The sequence below is a fragment of the Dama dama genome, chromosome 2, assembly GCF_033118175.1.
Source record: "Dama dama isolate Ldn47 chromosome 2, ASM3311817v1, whole genome shotgun sequence".
In the NCBI taxonomy this organism is placed as follows: domain Eukaryota; kingdom Metazoa; phylum Chordata; class Mammalia; order Artiodactyla; family Cervidae; genus Dama; species Dama dama.
This window is the reverse complement of record NC_083682.1, coordinates 12191853-12206050: the sequence shown is the minus strand read 5'-3', so window position 1 is coordinate 12206050 and position 14198 is coordinate 12191853. Positions and strand designations below refer to the sequence as shown.

General features: G+C 41.9%; 1 protein-coding gene across 1 annotated transcript in view; it reads right to left on the bottom strand.

Moving 5' to 3' along the window:
• LOC133067899 (pregnancy-associated glycoprotein 1-like) overlaps positions 1 to 5682 on the bottom strand; it is an 87453-nt gene extending 81771 nt beyond the window's left edge. The window contains exons 1-4 of the mRNA XM_061158920.1: positions 5630 to 5682; positions 4403 to 4553; positions 3020 to 3137; positions 2803 to 2921 (exon numbers count right to left, since the gene is read on the bottom strand). Of these exons, the coding sequence (XP_061014903.1) occupies positions 2803 to 2921; positions 3020 to 3137; positions 4403 to 4553; positions 5630 to 5682 (441 nt within the window). The remainder of the gene's footprint in view (positions 1 to 2802; positions 2922 to 3019; positions 3138 to 4402; positions 4554 to 5629) is intronic.
• Positions 5683 to 14198: the final 8516 nt, after the last annotated feature.

Below are 14198 nucleotides of genomic sequence, written 5' to 3'. Positions count from 1 at the left end.
CCAGCTGCACAGACCTCTCTGGACCCTTTGAGGACCCTGGGCAGAGCACTGGTCAGGAGGACTGCGGTGGTTATGAACCCATGGGTTGTTTGTGTATCTATGTGCTTGTGTGTTTGTTTGTATGTGTGTTTGTATGTGTCTATGTGTTTTTCTGTGTGTCTCTGACTAGTATGCATTTTTATATGTGTCTCTGTGTATGTTTATATGTGTCTGCTTATATGTTTCCATGTGGCTGTGTGTCTCTCTGTGTCGTTGTGGGTGGTGTATATGTCCGTGTTACTATGTGTCTGAGAATCCATTTGTGTGTGTCTGCCTGTGTCCATGTATAGTAGTGGGAGCATCACTTGGGCTGACCCTCAGAGGGAGAGGCTTACCAGTCCATATTTACACGCCAGTCACCCGCTTGGGTCAATGGTACCCAGTTGAGCTCTCCCTTGTACTAGCGGTGGTCCACCCCTAGAAACATCACCAGACTGCCTTTCACCCTGCATCTATAGAGAAAAGAGAGGAGGGGATCTTTGGAGGACAATAGCAACAGCACTGAGAGCTTTGCTTCCCCACCCATCAAGGCCCTAATAAGGTCCCCATCTACAGATTCAGAAATTGAGTGTAGGAGTGATTGAGAACCAGACTGAGGTTGGTTACTGGCTAATGAGTGGCACAGATGAGGTTAGAGGCTGAGTCACATGGTTGGGCTCCGCCCACTATGTCTTCTGAAGAGGCCCTGGGCCTCCTGTGACCTGAGTCCTCAGACACCCTCAGAGGACAGGCTGCTGAAGTATTTTGGCTCTCTCTTTGTCCAGATGTCATTTATTCAGGAAAATCAAGGCCTGGGAGTGCTAAGGGTGTGGATTCAGGTCACCCAGAATTGGTTCCACTGGCCTGTGACCTCTACAGTCCAAAGGACCCCACACTCAGAAGAGAACCCACCTCTGCTCTCCCTGTTTTGAAATGCCTAATATTTCTTGAACAAAGGGTCCCACACTTTTGTTTTGTGTCCCACACTTTTGTTTTTCACTGGCTCCTGCAAATTGGGTAGCTAGTCCTGAGCTCACCATGAAATGCTAATGAGGAAGGAAAGCTACCCACCATCCTTCTCCTTCCTTCCTTATCAAATTCATAAGCAAATCCTATTGCCTTTTCCTTCAACTTGTTCCCTGTTGCCTTCCATTAGTCTTCCTCCTCACTCAGTCCCCTAGACCAAGTTACTGGTCTTGAGCCCAGGAGCATGGTTATGTTCCAATAAAACATTATTTATAAAACCAGTGGTGAAGCTAGGTATGGCCCTAGGGCTATAGTTATCCTGGGTTAAATTATCTCTCAGAATATTTCTTTATCATTTGTTCTATAATTTTCATGCAACTGAAAGCATCTTACAGATAATTTAGAAGAAGGATTGTCCATCTCAGACTTACTTGCTGAAGTAGAAGGCAAAATCAGGCTAAGAAATGGCACCTTGATTCTTCAGGTTGTCAAAGATGGGGATAGCTCCAAAGATGGATAGGTCAGGGTAGTTCAAGCACAAGATGCCATCAAAGGTACACCCTCACACTCGAATTTTACCACGCTTAGACCGAACGGATGGTCAGTACTTACAGGGTCCCCAATCTGTGGGAGAGAAGAGTGTTCCCACTTACAGATATGAGAAGTGGGGCTAGGACTGGAATGGGGTGTATTGCCATTAGATCCTCAGAGAAGAATTGAGGCTGGGCTGTGTCTTTGGTGGAACTCAGATTGTTAGACCAACCTGGGAGGGGAATTTGAGTTCCATTTGTGAGAGGCTCTGAATTTTAAAACATCTGGCCCTCTGAAAAACACCACCTGAGTGAGTCAAATTGGCCTCGTGGCTTCTGTACAGGTGGGGCAACCAAGAGTCAGGCCAGGTCCCATTGGTGCTCCCTCTGGACAAAATGAGCCGAGAACAAGGTAGCCTTCTCTTTGGCATCACTGTGGCCTAATGACAGGAATGGACTGCTTTCTCTGTGAGGGACTGTGGATTCTGCATCTGTCCAGGAAGACAGAAGCCAAAAATACAATCTTGCTTGCAGGGATCTATGAAATTACTCCTGGGAAATTCACTTTTGGGGATATGTGTGTCTTTGTGTGGGTGTGAGAGAGAAAGCGAGAGAGGAACTACTCAAGTGCTTTGGGGAGGCAGGCCATAGGCTTTATTAGACTCTCAAGGGTCCTCTAGAGTGAGAACTCATCTATCAGGGCCCCTGACTTATCTGGCCTCCAGTTTACCAGTCTGGATACCTGAAGCCCTTGACTGTCCCAAGGATCCCTAGACCAGTTTTATCCTGTCCCCAAACACCCCACAGCAACTGCAGTCCTGAAAAGCCAGACTAGCTTCATCATTTACCATATGTGTGACCTCAGCAAGGCCCTTGCTGTCTGCACCTCAGTTTCCTCATATGTCTCATGAGCTAATCAGACCACCTGCTATGTGAGGTTGTTGCAGGATTAAAACAATTATTACATGAAAGTGCCTGGAGCAGTCTGAGAATAAAAAATGGGTGTTCTTTTTTCCCCTCTTCTTGCTCCCAGCAAAATGAAGTTTGAACTGCTCATGGGCAGAGAAGCTGCAAGTCCCCATCTCAAGTCACTCTCTGGGTTAGCTAATCTGTTTACTCGTGTGTCACCATGGGCACTGCCTCCCCAGGAACAGGATCCTGTAGGTAAGATGGCCAATATCTATGGGAGTTAGGCTAGGAAGGGTCCAGCCAGAAGGTCCTGCATCTGTTTTGCAAGCAGTGGTCACTCCATAGGCAGTCCTGACTCAGCTTCTGTTTACGCTGTTACCTGAATGGTGTCATAAACAAGAAATGCCTTCATGCTCCTAGATCCATAGGCGATGCTGAAGGTCTTTTGCTTAGGCCGGAAGGTGGAACACTCAAGATGTCTGAACCTAATATGTGTAGCTGCAGACAAAAGAAATGAGTGTCATCAGGGCCAAGGGTGCAAAACAGGGTGGCAAGGCAAGTGAAAGATTCTCCAGGTACAGGGTGTCTGTACTCACAACAGGTTGGGCTGGTGCAAAAGAGGGAGGGTACCCACAAGTCAGATAAGCCTGTGTCAAAGATAACCTGGAATTCCTGAGGGGGTGTTCCAATGGTGATGTTACCCACGTAGAGCATCTACAGGGCAAAGGAGGGAGTGGTTTAGTGCAGAACTGGCTACCCTGTATTCCCACATTCATGCCTGCCTCTGGATGTCACATATCTCTTGAGATCACTTTCCAACCACTGTGCAGCTCACAGCCTTTGATCACAGAGCTGCTTGCATTTGATATTTTTTGTGTGTGCTACATGGTATGCAGGATACTGACTCTATAACAGGGCATTGAAGTGGTACCTCCTGCATTGGAAGTGCAGAGGCATGACCACTGGACCTCCAGGACCACTGGATACCCAGGGAAGTTCTGGTGCCTTCATTTGAGATACTCTGTAGTCTCTTCAAACCCAGCCTCAGCACCCCCTTCTCCAGGAGGTCCTTCTTGATCAACTCCAGCCACTCCCTCTAAACTCAGACCACATCCAATCAACACCACACAGGTGACCCTTTCATTTGACATGTGTTTACTCTTTGCCTATCTCTCAGACCGGCATGGGCATTCTTCAAGACAAAATAAGCCTTTGTTTTTCTAATCTAAAAACAGTAACCAATGTGTTAGATTCTTATGGCCTTACACAGAATATAGATTCAGTAACTTTTTATGGCTGTGGCTCTTGCATCTGTGGAAACTGAATTCCTCTGCCTGTTTGTTCTACCTTCTGATCAGAGATGGTTCACTCTTCATCTGTAACTGAGTGACTCACTTAGTTCAGAAGGAACCGTTGCTGCTGCTAATGTTGCTGCTGCCGCTGCCGCTAAGTCACTTCAGTCATGTCCGAGTCTTTGCAACCGAATAGACTGCAGCCCACCAGGCTCGCCCTTTCCTGGGATTCTCCAGGCAAGAACACTGGACTTGGTTGCCATTTCCTTCACCAATTCAGGAAAGTGAAAAGTGAAAGTCAAGTCACTCTGTTGTGTCTGACTCTTAGCGAACCCATGGACTGCAGCCTTCCATGCTCCTCCATCCTTGGAGTTTCCCAGGCAAGAGTACTGCAGTGGGTCGCCATTGCTTTCTCCTCAGAAGGAACAACCTCCCTCAAACTAATGACACGTCTTTGACACAGAAATGGATGTTTACCTGCCACCTGCTAATTTCTGGGCCCAGTAACCAAGATCAGGAGTTGAGGATGAAAGTGCCTTTTCCTCTGGGTGGGGCCCCTATGCCCAGGGTTTCCATGTCCTGCAGGAGCCCTGGCCCCAACATCCCACGTGTCATCTCCAAATGAGCCCCAGTGCTAGGCTGGAGCATGAGGGGTGCTGGGTAGCACCATTCTCCCAAAACACTCACTTCCATGATGTTCCTCAGGGGGTGAATAGTTATATTTGAGCCACGAGAAGAAATCTGACACCGTCTATAAGCATGTTCCTTCACGAAGTTGTTCAGCATGTTTTTTTCACTGAGGGTATTTCTCATGGTCCTCATTTTCATTAAAGGTATTCTTTACCAATCATTTGACAAAGAAAGCAAAGAAGAAGCTACAATTAGCTGTCAGTGTTAAGGTATAACTGTCATTGTAATGGCACTGTGTATTTTCCAATAATTTTTATGAGTCATCTTATTATCAGAATGTTATGCATATACCATGGCAAAGAATAGGTTTGATTACAGGTTCTGTTATGTAATGTTAGGTAAGCCATATGAGTGGGGTCTCAGTCTCCCCTCAGTAAAATGGTGGAATGTAATGATTAAAACCCTCCAAATAGATTATTTTGGGAATAAGTGAAGTGATGTATTTATGGTATTTGATAAATATGAAGTCTCAACAATGACAGCCATTGGCATTGCTGTTGCCATCCCACTGTATCCTTCTCATAGAAGCTCAGGGAAGGAGGTAGAAAGGGGATTCCTATCCTCTTTTACAAGGGAGGTATTTGAATTGCAAGAGGTTTGTGAATTGGCTCTGGTCACACTGCTTGTCAGATATAAAACAGTGTATAAGTAGCTCTTCCAATCTTTCTCCAAGAAAGAGAGGAGAGAGTTGAAAGAAGAATCCAGGAGATAGGGAACAATTTAGGGAAATGTAGAGGCTTGAGAAGGAAGGATGAGTCAAATGAAAAATTAAAAGGAAACAATACAGAAACAAATGCACTCACAGAGACTTCCACAGAGATGGGGAGATAAATGATAGTGATACAGAAAATCAGACATAGACATATACACACTGAAGTAGAGAGGGAACAAAGAGGAAATGTTAAATAAAAGGTAGAAAAGTGCTATTCCACAGGACCACACTTACATCTGCCTTGACTCTGCACTGAACAATTGCAAGGAGTTCCAATTTCCATAGGTCATGACATGACTGGACCCCAAGAGTTGTGCAACTCTGCAAATCTACACCAAACCTTGGGACCCACAGTTCCTATAGCAAGGTACTTATTAATAAGCAAGTGTTGAACTTTAACACTGTCAGGGAAATATTCCATTCCCTTCTATACCTGATGGGTGGAAGAATAATCAGATGAAAAGAAAAATCACAGAAAGAAATATGACGTGGCTTACGGTCACCATACTTACATGACTCTGAAATCTGAGAAGGCCATGAGATCGAAGAGCACAATCCAATTCATACTTATTTCCTGGCTCCAAGTACTCAGGGAAGTTCAGGTTCTTAGCATGTAGTGGTGACCAGGAGCCCCTAGGTATATATGCTCTGACATGCCCTAGTTTAGCCCTTTAGGCCAATAGTAGATCTGAAAAAAACACAAAGGTCTCGATAAAACCTGTACCTTCATCAGTGTCCTTGGCAGGTGGACTTTGAAGCTTCTCAGAATACAGAGAAATGAACTGTCATCTCTTCCTTGAAGCTTGGCTGGAAAACCAAACTAATTTGCATGGACATCTAAGAAGATGGAGAATCTTGCCTACTTGGAGAAAAAAAAAAAAAAAACTGCAAAGAACATCATGAAAATGGTATCTAGGGGCCATAGTCAACATTCATGTTTTCATGTCATCTTCCTAGCCACTTCATGAGATATGCATTCCTGTCTTCATTGGAGAGGAGATTGCTAGGAGGATATGTTGTCAAATGGCAAAGTGAAGATTTCAGGGACAGCCCAGGGACATACAACTGGCCTTAGGTAGTGGGTCTAATGGCAGAGATCAGGGGCACCTATGATGCCAGTCTGCATCAAAGATTTAGGGCAGAGCAGTACTTCAATTACATGGTTTCAGTATTGGAAGAAATGTCATATGCATCCACAAGATATTTCATATCATCCAACAAATGTACAAGGAAGTACTGTGTGTTGGTTTCTGGTTTAAAGGCTTCAAAGTCAAAGTTGATCAAGACAAAAGTAGTCTTTATATTAAGAGAGCCAGCAGTCTAGTTCTCATAAACTCATGGCCTGAGGAGGCAAGAGAAATGACAGTAGGACTAGGTGGCCATGCTGGACCCTGGGCAGCACAGACCTGACCACTGGGAGCAGCCTTTCCTCCACTTCAACCATGCTGGAAGGCGGGCCAGTTGTCCATGTTTTCAAGAGAATCAGAAGGTTGAATATGTATGTACAATCTACTGATTTTAATGTTAGCAACTAATTTTTTTCCCAGAAAAAAACAGTGGGAACGCAATCTCCACAATGATGTGCTGGGATCAGCCTTCAGTCTCTGCAGGTTTTTATTTCTGGCCTAGACATGTGAGTGCAGTGGGAACAGAGAGGAATTTAATTCAAGTTGGTTGATTTACAAAGAGACTGAATGCATACTAAACATGTTTGTTTCCTTTCTATTTATAAAGAAAGATCATCAAGGACATACAAACCAATGAATTTCACTGCTGAAGATAAATGGGTATATTTCTGATATAATTTCCCCATAGGGTGTATGCCATGAATAATTTTGTCTGCCAGAGCAAACATAGAAAAAAATAATTTTGAAATGCTTCACGATCAAAGAAGACAAAACAGCTGTGGCAGCCAAAGTAAAGACAATCGTGTATAATGACTCATCCAGGACTCCCAGGGCCTATTCCTGCATGAGATCTATCCAGGCCAATCCCTTGAATACAACAGAAGCCTCTTCTGTTGCCAGATGTGTTTAGGTGGAGCACTGTGACTTAATCCTCATTTTTGCATATTTTTTAAACTCAGTATTGGTGGTTAAATCCCAAAAGGGGAATATGAAACCAGTGAGAAATGACACACATATATGCCCTTTGAACTATGGTGTTGGAGAAGACTCTTGAGAGTCACTTGGTCTGGAAAGAGATCAAACCCGTCCATCCTAAAGGAAATCAGTCCTTAATATTCACTGGAAGGACTGATGCTGAAGCTGAAGCTCCAATTATTTGCCCACTTGGTGGGAAGAACAAGCTCAATGGAATAGTACCTGATGTTAGGAAAGTTTGAAGTCAGGAGAAGGGGAAGACAGAAGATGAGATCGTTGGATGGCCTCACCAGCTTGATGGACATGAACTTGAGCAAGGTCTGGGAGTTGGTGATGGATAGGGAAGCCTGGCATGCTGCAGTCCAAGTCGTTGCAAACAGAAGGACACGACTGAGCGACTGAGTTGAACTGTTTAAATATAGAACAAAGACTGATAAATATAATTGCATCAAGTTGGTGATGAGCTGCCCAGAACAACACATTACTTAAGTGGCTTTAAAATTCAGAATTGGGAGGAGCCAAGATGGTGGAGGAATAGGACGGGGAGACCACTTTCTCCCCTACAAATTCATCAAAAGAGCATTTGAACACTGAGCAAACTTCACAAAACAACTTCTGACTGCTAGCAGAAGATTTCAGGTGCCCAGAAAAGTAGTACATCCTCTTCGAAAGGAGGTAGGACAAAATATAAAAGCTAAAAAGAGAGACAAAAGAGCTAGGGACGGAGACCCATCACAGGAAGGGAGTCATAATAGAGGAAGTTTTCAAACACCAGGAAACCCTCTCACTGGCAGGTCTGGGGGAACTTTTCAAATCTTGGAGGGCAACCTAACTGGGAGGAAAAATAAATAAAACCCACAGATTACATGCCTAAAAGCAACTCCCAGCAGAAACATACCCCAGATGTCTGCATCTGCCAGCAGCAAGTGGGGGCAGAATGGAAAGGTGTGGGCGGCATTGGGTAGGGTAAGGACCAGGCCTAAATGCCTTGAGGGCAATCGGAGGGAGCTAATGTGAGATAGCAACTTAAATTGTGGGATAGCAAGAGAGAGAGAGAAAATTAACCAGCCCGAACATACTGCCGGCCGTTTGCAGAACAAAGGGACTGAGCAATTCCAGAGAAGAGCTAGCCAGTGGTGGACTGGCCCATCCTCTGCTGGAGGCAGGAGGCAGGAGGCAGGGGGGAGGGGAAAGGGGCAAACTTGGCCCCAGAGACAGCACCCCTACAAAACTGCAAACAGGCCTCCAGTTTCTAACCAAAGACTTCCTGAGATTCTGGATGGTCGACATCTGCCGGGAGGGTCACAGCTAGAGGCCAGCTCCTGAGAATAGACACAAGGTGCACGCATGGGACTGGTGCGCCCAGAAACTGAGGCTGGGACCGTGGAGGGGAGAAGGCGCACCGCACCCGGGGAGAGTACACCCCTCAAGCTCCTGTCTGCCTGAGCTGCTCGGGCCGGGGAAGGTACAAAACCCAGGCCCAAATGAATCTGCGCTTCTGTGGAATACCCGAAAACTGGAACCTCATGCAACACAGGGCCCGCTCCATATAGAGCAGCCAGGACCTGAACAGTGTAGATGGGGAAAGCACACACCCGTGAGTGGGGGCAAACCCAGTGTGGCTGGAACACTGTGAGTGATACCCACACACTACAGTGATATTCGTCTGCAGCACCCCTCCCTCCCCGCAGCACGACTGAACCAGCGTACCTAAACAAGAGACCACCTCCGCCCTCCTGTGTCAGGGTGGAAATTAGACACTGAAGAGACCGGCAAACAGAAGCCAAATAAACAAAGGGAACCGCTTCAGAAGTGACCAGTGCAACAGATTAATCCCTGTAGGTAACACTGACTACACCAGAAGGGGCCTATAGATACAGAAAAGTGTAAGCTGGAATGAGGAGCTATCTGAAACTCAACCGAATGCACACTGACCACAACAGCTCTAGATAAATTCCTAGATATATTTTTACATTTTTTTAAATAAAAAAAAAATGTTTTAATTTAAAATTTTTTTTCTTTTCTTTTTTTTGTTTTTAAACTTTTATTTTCTTTTAAAGTTCCCTATTACTCCCTCATTACTCTTTAACTTTCATTTTCATTTTCATATATTTTTACTATTTCTTTTTAATTAGAAACAAAATTTTTTTCTTGTTTTATTTTTTTCTCTTATTTTCCTTTAAAGTCCTCTATTACTCCTCTATAACTCCTTAATTTTCATTTTCATTTCACTATAACTCTGCAAAAAAAAGGAGAAGCCCTATTTTTAAATTGAAATTCATATATATTTCTAAAATTGTTTGAGTTTTTGTTTTTAATATTATATTTTTAAGTGTCTAACCTCTACTCTAGATTTCCAATCTTTGTTTTGCAGTTTTTGATATCAATTTTGGACATTTAAGAATCCAATATTCAGTATCCATTTTTACTCAGGAATGTGTTGATTACACTCTCCCACTTTTGACTCTCCGTTTTCTACCTCAGAAGACCTCTATTTCCTCCCTTCCCCTTTTCTTCCCAATCCAATTCTGTGAATCTCTGTAGGTGTCTGGGCTACAGAGAACACTTACAGAACAGAGAACTGCATAGAACTGCCTCTCTCCTCTTGAGTCCCCCTTTCTCTCCTCCTGCTCATCTCTATCTCCCTCCTCCCTCTCCTCTTTTTCATGTAACTCTGTGAACCTCTCTGGGTGTCCCTCACAGTGGAGAATCCTTTCACCATTAACCTAGAAGTTTTATTATCAGTGCTGTATAGTTGGAGAAGTCTTGAGACTACTGGAAGAATAAAACTGAAATCCAGAGGCAGGAGACTTAAGCCCAAAACCTGACAACACCAGAAAACTCCTGATTACATGGAACATTAAGTAATAAGAGACCATCCAAAAGCCTCCATACCTACACTGAAACCAACCACCACCCAAGAGCCAATAAGTTCCAGAGCAAGACATACCATGCAAATTCTCCAGCAATGCAGGAACATAGCCCTGAGTGTCAACACACAGGCTGCCCAAAGTCACACCAAACACATAAACACATCTCAAAACTCAGTACTGGGCACTCCATTGCACTCCAGAGAGAAGAAATCTAGTTCCACACACCAGAACACCAACACAAGCTTCCCTAACCAGGAAACCTTGACAAGCCAATCGTCCAACCCCACCCACTGGGTGAAACCTCCACAATAAAAAGGAAGCACAGACCACCAGAATACAGAAAGCCCACTCCAGACACTGAAATCAAAACAAGATGAAAAGGCAGAGAAATGCCCAACAGGTAAAGGAACATGAAAAAAGCCCACCAAGTCAAACAAAAGAGGAGGAGAAGGGGAATCTACCTGAAAAATCATTTAGAATAGTGATAATAAAAATGATCCAAAATCTTGAAAACAAAATAGAGTGACAGATAAATAGCCTGAAGACAAAGATTGAGAAGATGCAATAAATGTTTAATAAGGACGTAAAATAAATAAAAAGAGTCAATTAAAAATGAATAATGCAATAAATGAGATCAAAAACACTCTGGAGGGAACCAACAGTAGAATAACAGAGACAGAAGATAGGATAAGTGAGGTAGAAGATAAAATGGTGGAACTAAATAAAGCATAGAGGAAAAAAGAAAAAAGAATCAAAAGAAATGAGGACAATGTCAGGGACCTCGGGGACAATGTGAAACACCCCAACATTAGAATCATATGAGTCCCAGAAGAAGAAGACAAAAAGAAAGGCCATGAGAAAATACTCGAGGACATAATAGCTGAAAACTTCCCTAAAATGGGGAAGGAAATAGGGACACAGTCCAAGAAACCCAGAGAGTCCCAAGCAGGATAAACCCAAGGCGAAACACCCCAAGACACATATTAATCAAATTAACAAAGATCAAACACAAAGAACAAATATGAAAAGCAGCAAGGGAGAAACAACAAATAACGCACAAAGGGATTCCCACAAGGAAAACAGCTGATCTATCAATAGAAACACATCAGGCCAGAATGGAATGGCAGGACATACTTAAAGTAATGAAAGAGAATAACCTACAACCTAGATTACTGTACCCAGCAAGGATCTCATTCAAATATGAAGGAGAATTTAAAAGCTTTACAGACAAGCAAAAGCTGAGAGAATTCAGCACCACCAAACTATCTCTTCAACAAATGCTAAAGGATCTTCTCTAGATAGGAAACACAGAACGGTTGTATAAACGTGAACCCAAAACAACAAAGTAAATGGCAACAGGGCCACACCTATCAATAATTACCTTAAATGTAAATGGATTGAATGCCCCAACCAAAAGACAAAGACTGGCTGAATGGATACAAAAACAAGACCCCTATATGTGCTGTCTACAAGAGACCCACCTCAAAACAAGGGACACATACAGACAACAAGTGAAGGGCTGGAAAAAAAATATTTCATGCATATGGAGACCAAAAGAAAGCAGGAGTGGCAATACTTATATTAGATAAAATAGACTTTAAAATAAAGGCTGTGAAAAGAGACAAAGAAGGACAGTACATACTGATCAAGGGATCAATCCAAGAAGAAGATATAAAATTATAAATATATATATGCACCCAACATAGGAGCACTGCAATATGTAAGGCAACTGCTAATGAGTATGAAAGAGGAAATTAATAGTAATACAATAGTGGGAGACTTTAATACCCCACTCAGAACTATGGGTAGATGAACTAAACAGAAAATTAACAAGTAAATACAAACTTTAAATGACACAATGGACCAGCTAGACCTAATTGATATCTATAGGATATTTCACCCCAAAACAATCAACTTCACCATTTTCTCAAGTGCACACGAACCATGTCTAGAATAGATCACATCCTGGGCCAAAAATCTAGCCTTGGTAAATTCAAAAAAATTAAAATCATTCCAGTCATCTTTTCTGACAACAGTACAGTAAGATTAGATTTCAACTACAGGAAAAAACATTATTAAAAATTCAAACATATGGAGGCTAAATAACATGAATCTTAATAACCAACAAATCATAGAAGAAATAAAAAAAGAAACCAAAATATGTATAGAAATGAATGAAAATGAAAACACAACAACCCAAAATCTATGCGACACTGTAAAAGCAGTGTTAAGGGGAAGGTTCATAGCATTACAGGCTTACCTCAAGAAACAAGAAAAAAGCCAAATAAATAACCTAACTCTACATCTAAAGCAATTAGAGAAGGAAGAAATGAAGAACCCCAGGGTTAGTAGAAGGGAAGAAATCTTAAAAATTAAGGCAGAAATAAATGCAAAAGAAACTAAAGAGACCATAGCAAAAATCAAGAAATCTAAAAGCTGTTTTTTGAAAAAATAAACAAAATTGACAAACTGTTAGCAAGACTCATTAAGAAACAAAGGGAGAAGAACCAAATTAACAAAATTAGAAATGAAAATGGAGAGATCACAACAGACAACACTGAAATACAAAGGATCATAAGAGACTACTACCAGCAGCTCTATGCCAATAAAATGGACAACTTGGAAGAAATGGACAAATTCTTAGAAAAGTATAACTTTCCAAAACTGAACCAGAAAAAAATAGAAGATCTTAACAGACCCATCACAAGCACAGAAAGTGAAACTGTAATCAGAAATCTTCCAGCAAACTAAAGCCCAGGACCAAATGGCTTCACAGCTGAATTCTACCAAAAATTTAGAGAAGAGCTAACACCTATCTTACTCAAACTCTTCCAAATAATTGCAGAAGAAGGTAAACTTCCAAACTCATTCTATGAGGCCACAAGCACCCTAATTCCAAAACCAGTCAAAGATGCCACAAAAAAAGAAAACTACAGGCCAATATCACTAATGAACATAGATGCAAAAATTCTTAACAAAATTCTAGCAAACAGAATCCAATGACATATTAAAAAAAATCATACATCATGACCAAGTGGGCTTTATCCCAGGAAGGCAAGGATTCTTTAATATCCACAAATCAATGAAAGTAAAACACCACATTAACAAATTGAAAGATAAAAACCGTAAGATTATTTCAGTAGATGCAGAAAAAGCCTTTGACAAAATTCAACATCCATTTATGATTAAAACTCTCCAGAAAGCAGGAATATAAGGAACATACCTCAACATAATAAAATCTATATATTACAAACCCACAGCAAGCATTACCCTCAATGGTGAAAAATTGAAAGCATTTCCTCTAAAATCAGGAACAAGACAAGGGTGCCCAACTCTCACCACTACTATTCAACATAGTTTTGGAAGTGTTGGCCACAACAATCAGAGCAGAAAAAGAAGTAAAAGGAATTCAGATAGGAAAAGAAGAAGTGAAACTCTCACTGTTTGCAGATGGCATGATACTCTACATAGAAAACCCTAAAGACTCTGCCAGAAAATTACTAGAGCTAATCAATGAATATAGTAAAGTTGCACAATATAAAATTAACACAGAGAAATCCCTTGCATTCCTATACACTAACATTGAGAAAACAGAAAGAAAAATTAAGGAAACAATATCATTCACCATTGCAATGAAAAGAATAAAATACTTAGGAGTATATCTACATAAAAAAAACAAAAGACCTATATATAGAAAACTATAAAACACTGATGAAAGAAATCAAAGAGGACACAAATGGATAAGGAAGGTGTGGTACATATACACCATGGAATATTACTCAGCCATTAAAAAGAATTCATTTGAAGCAGTTCTAATGAGATGGATGAAACTGGAGCCCATTATACAGAGTGAAGTAAGCCAGAAAGATAAAGACCAATACTGTATATTAACACATATATATATGGAATTTAGAAAGATGGTAACGATAAACCTATATGCAAAACAGAAAAAGAGACACAGATGTACAGAACAGACTTTTGGACCCTGTGGGAGAAGATGAGGGTGGGATGTTTTGAGAGAACAGCATCAAAACATGTATATTATCTAGGGTGAAACAGATCACCACCCCAGATTGGATCCATGAGACAAGTACTCGGGCCTAAGA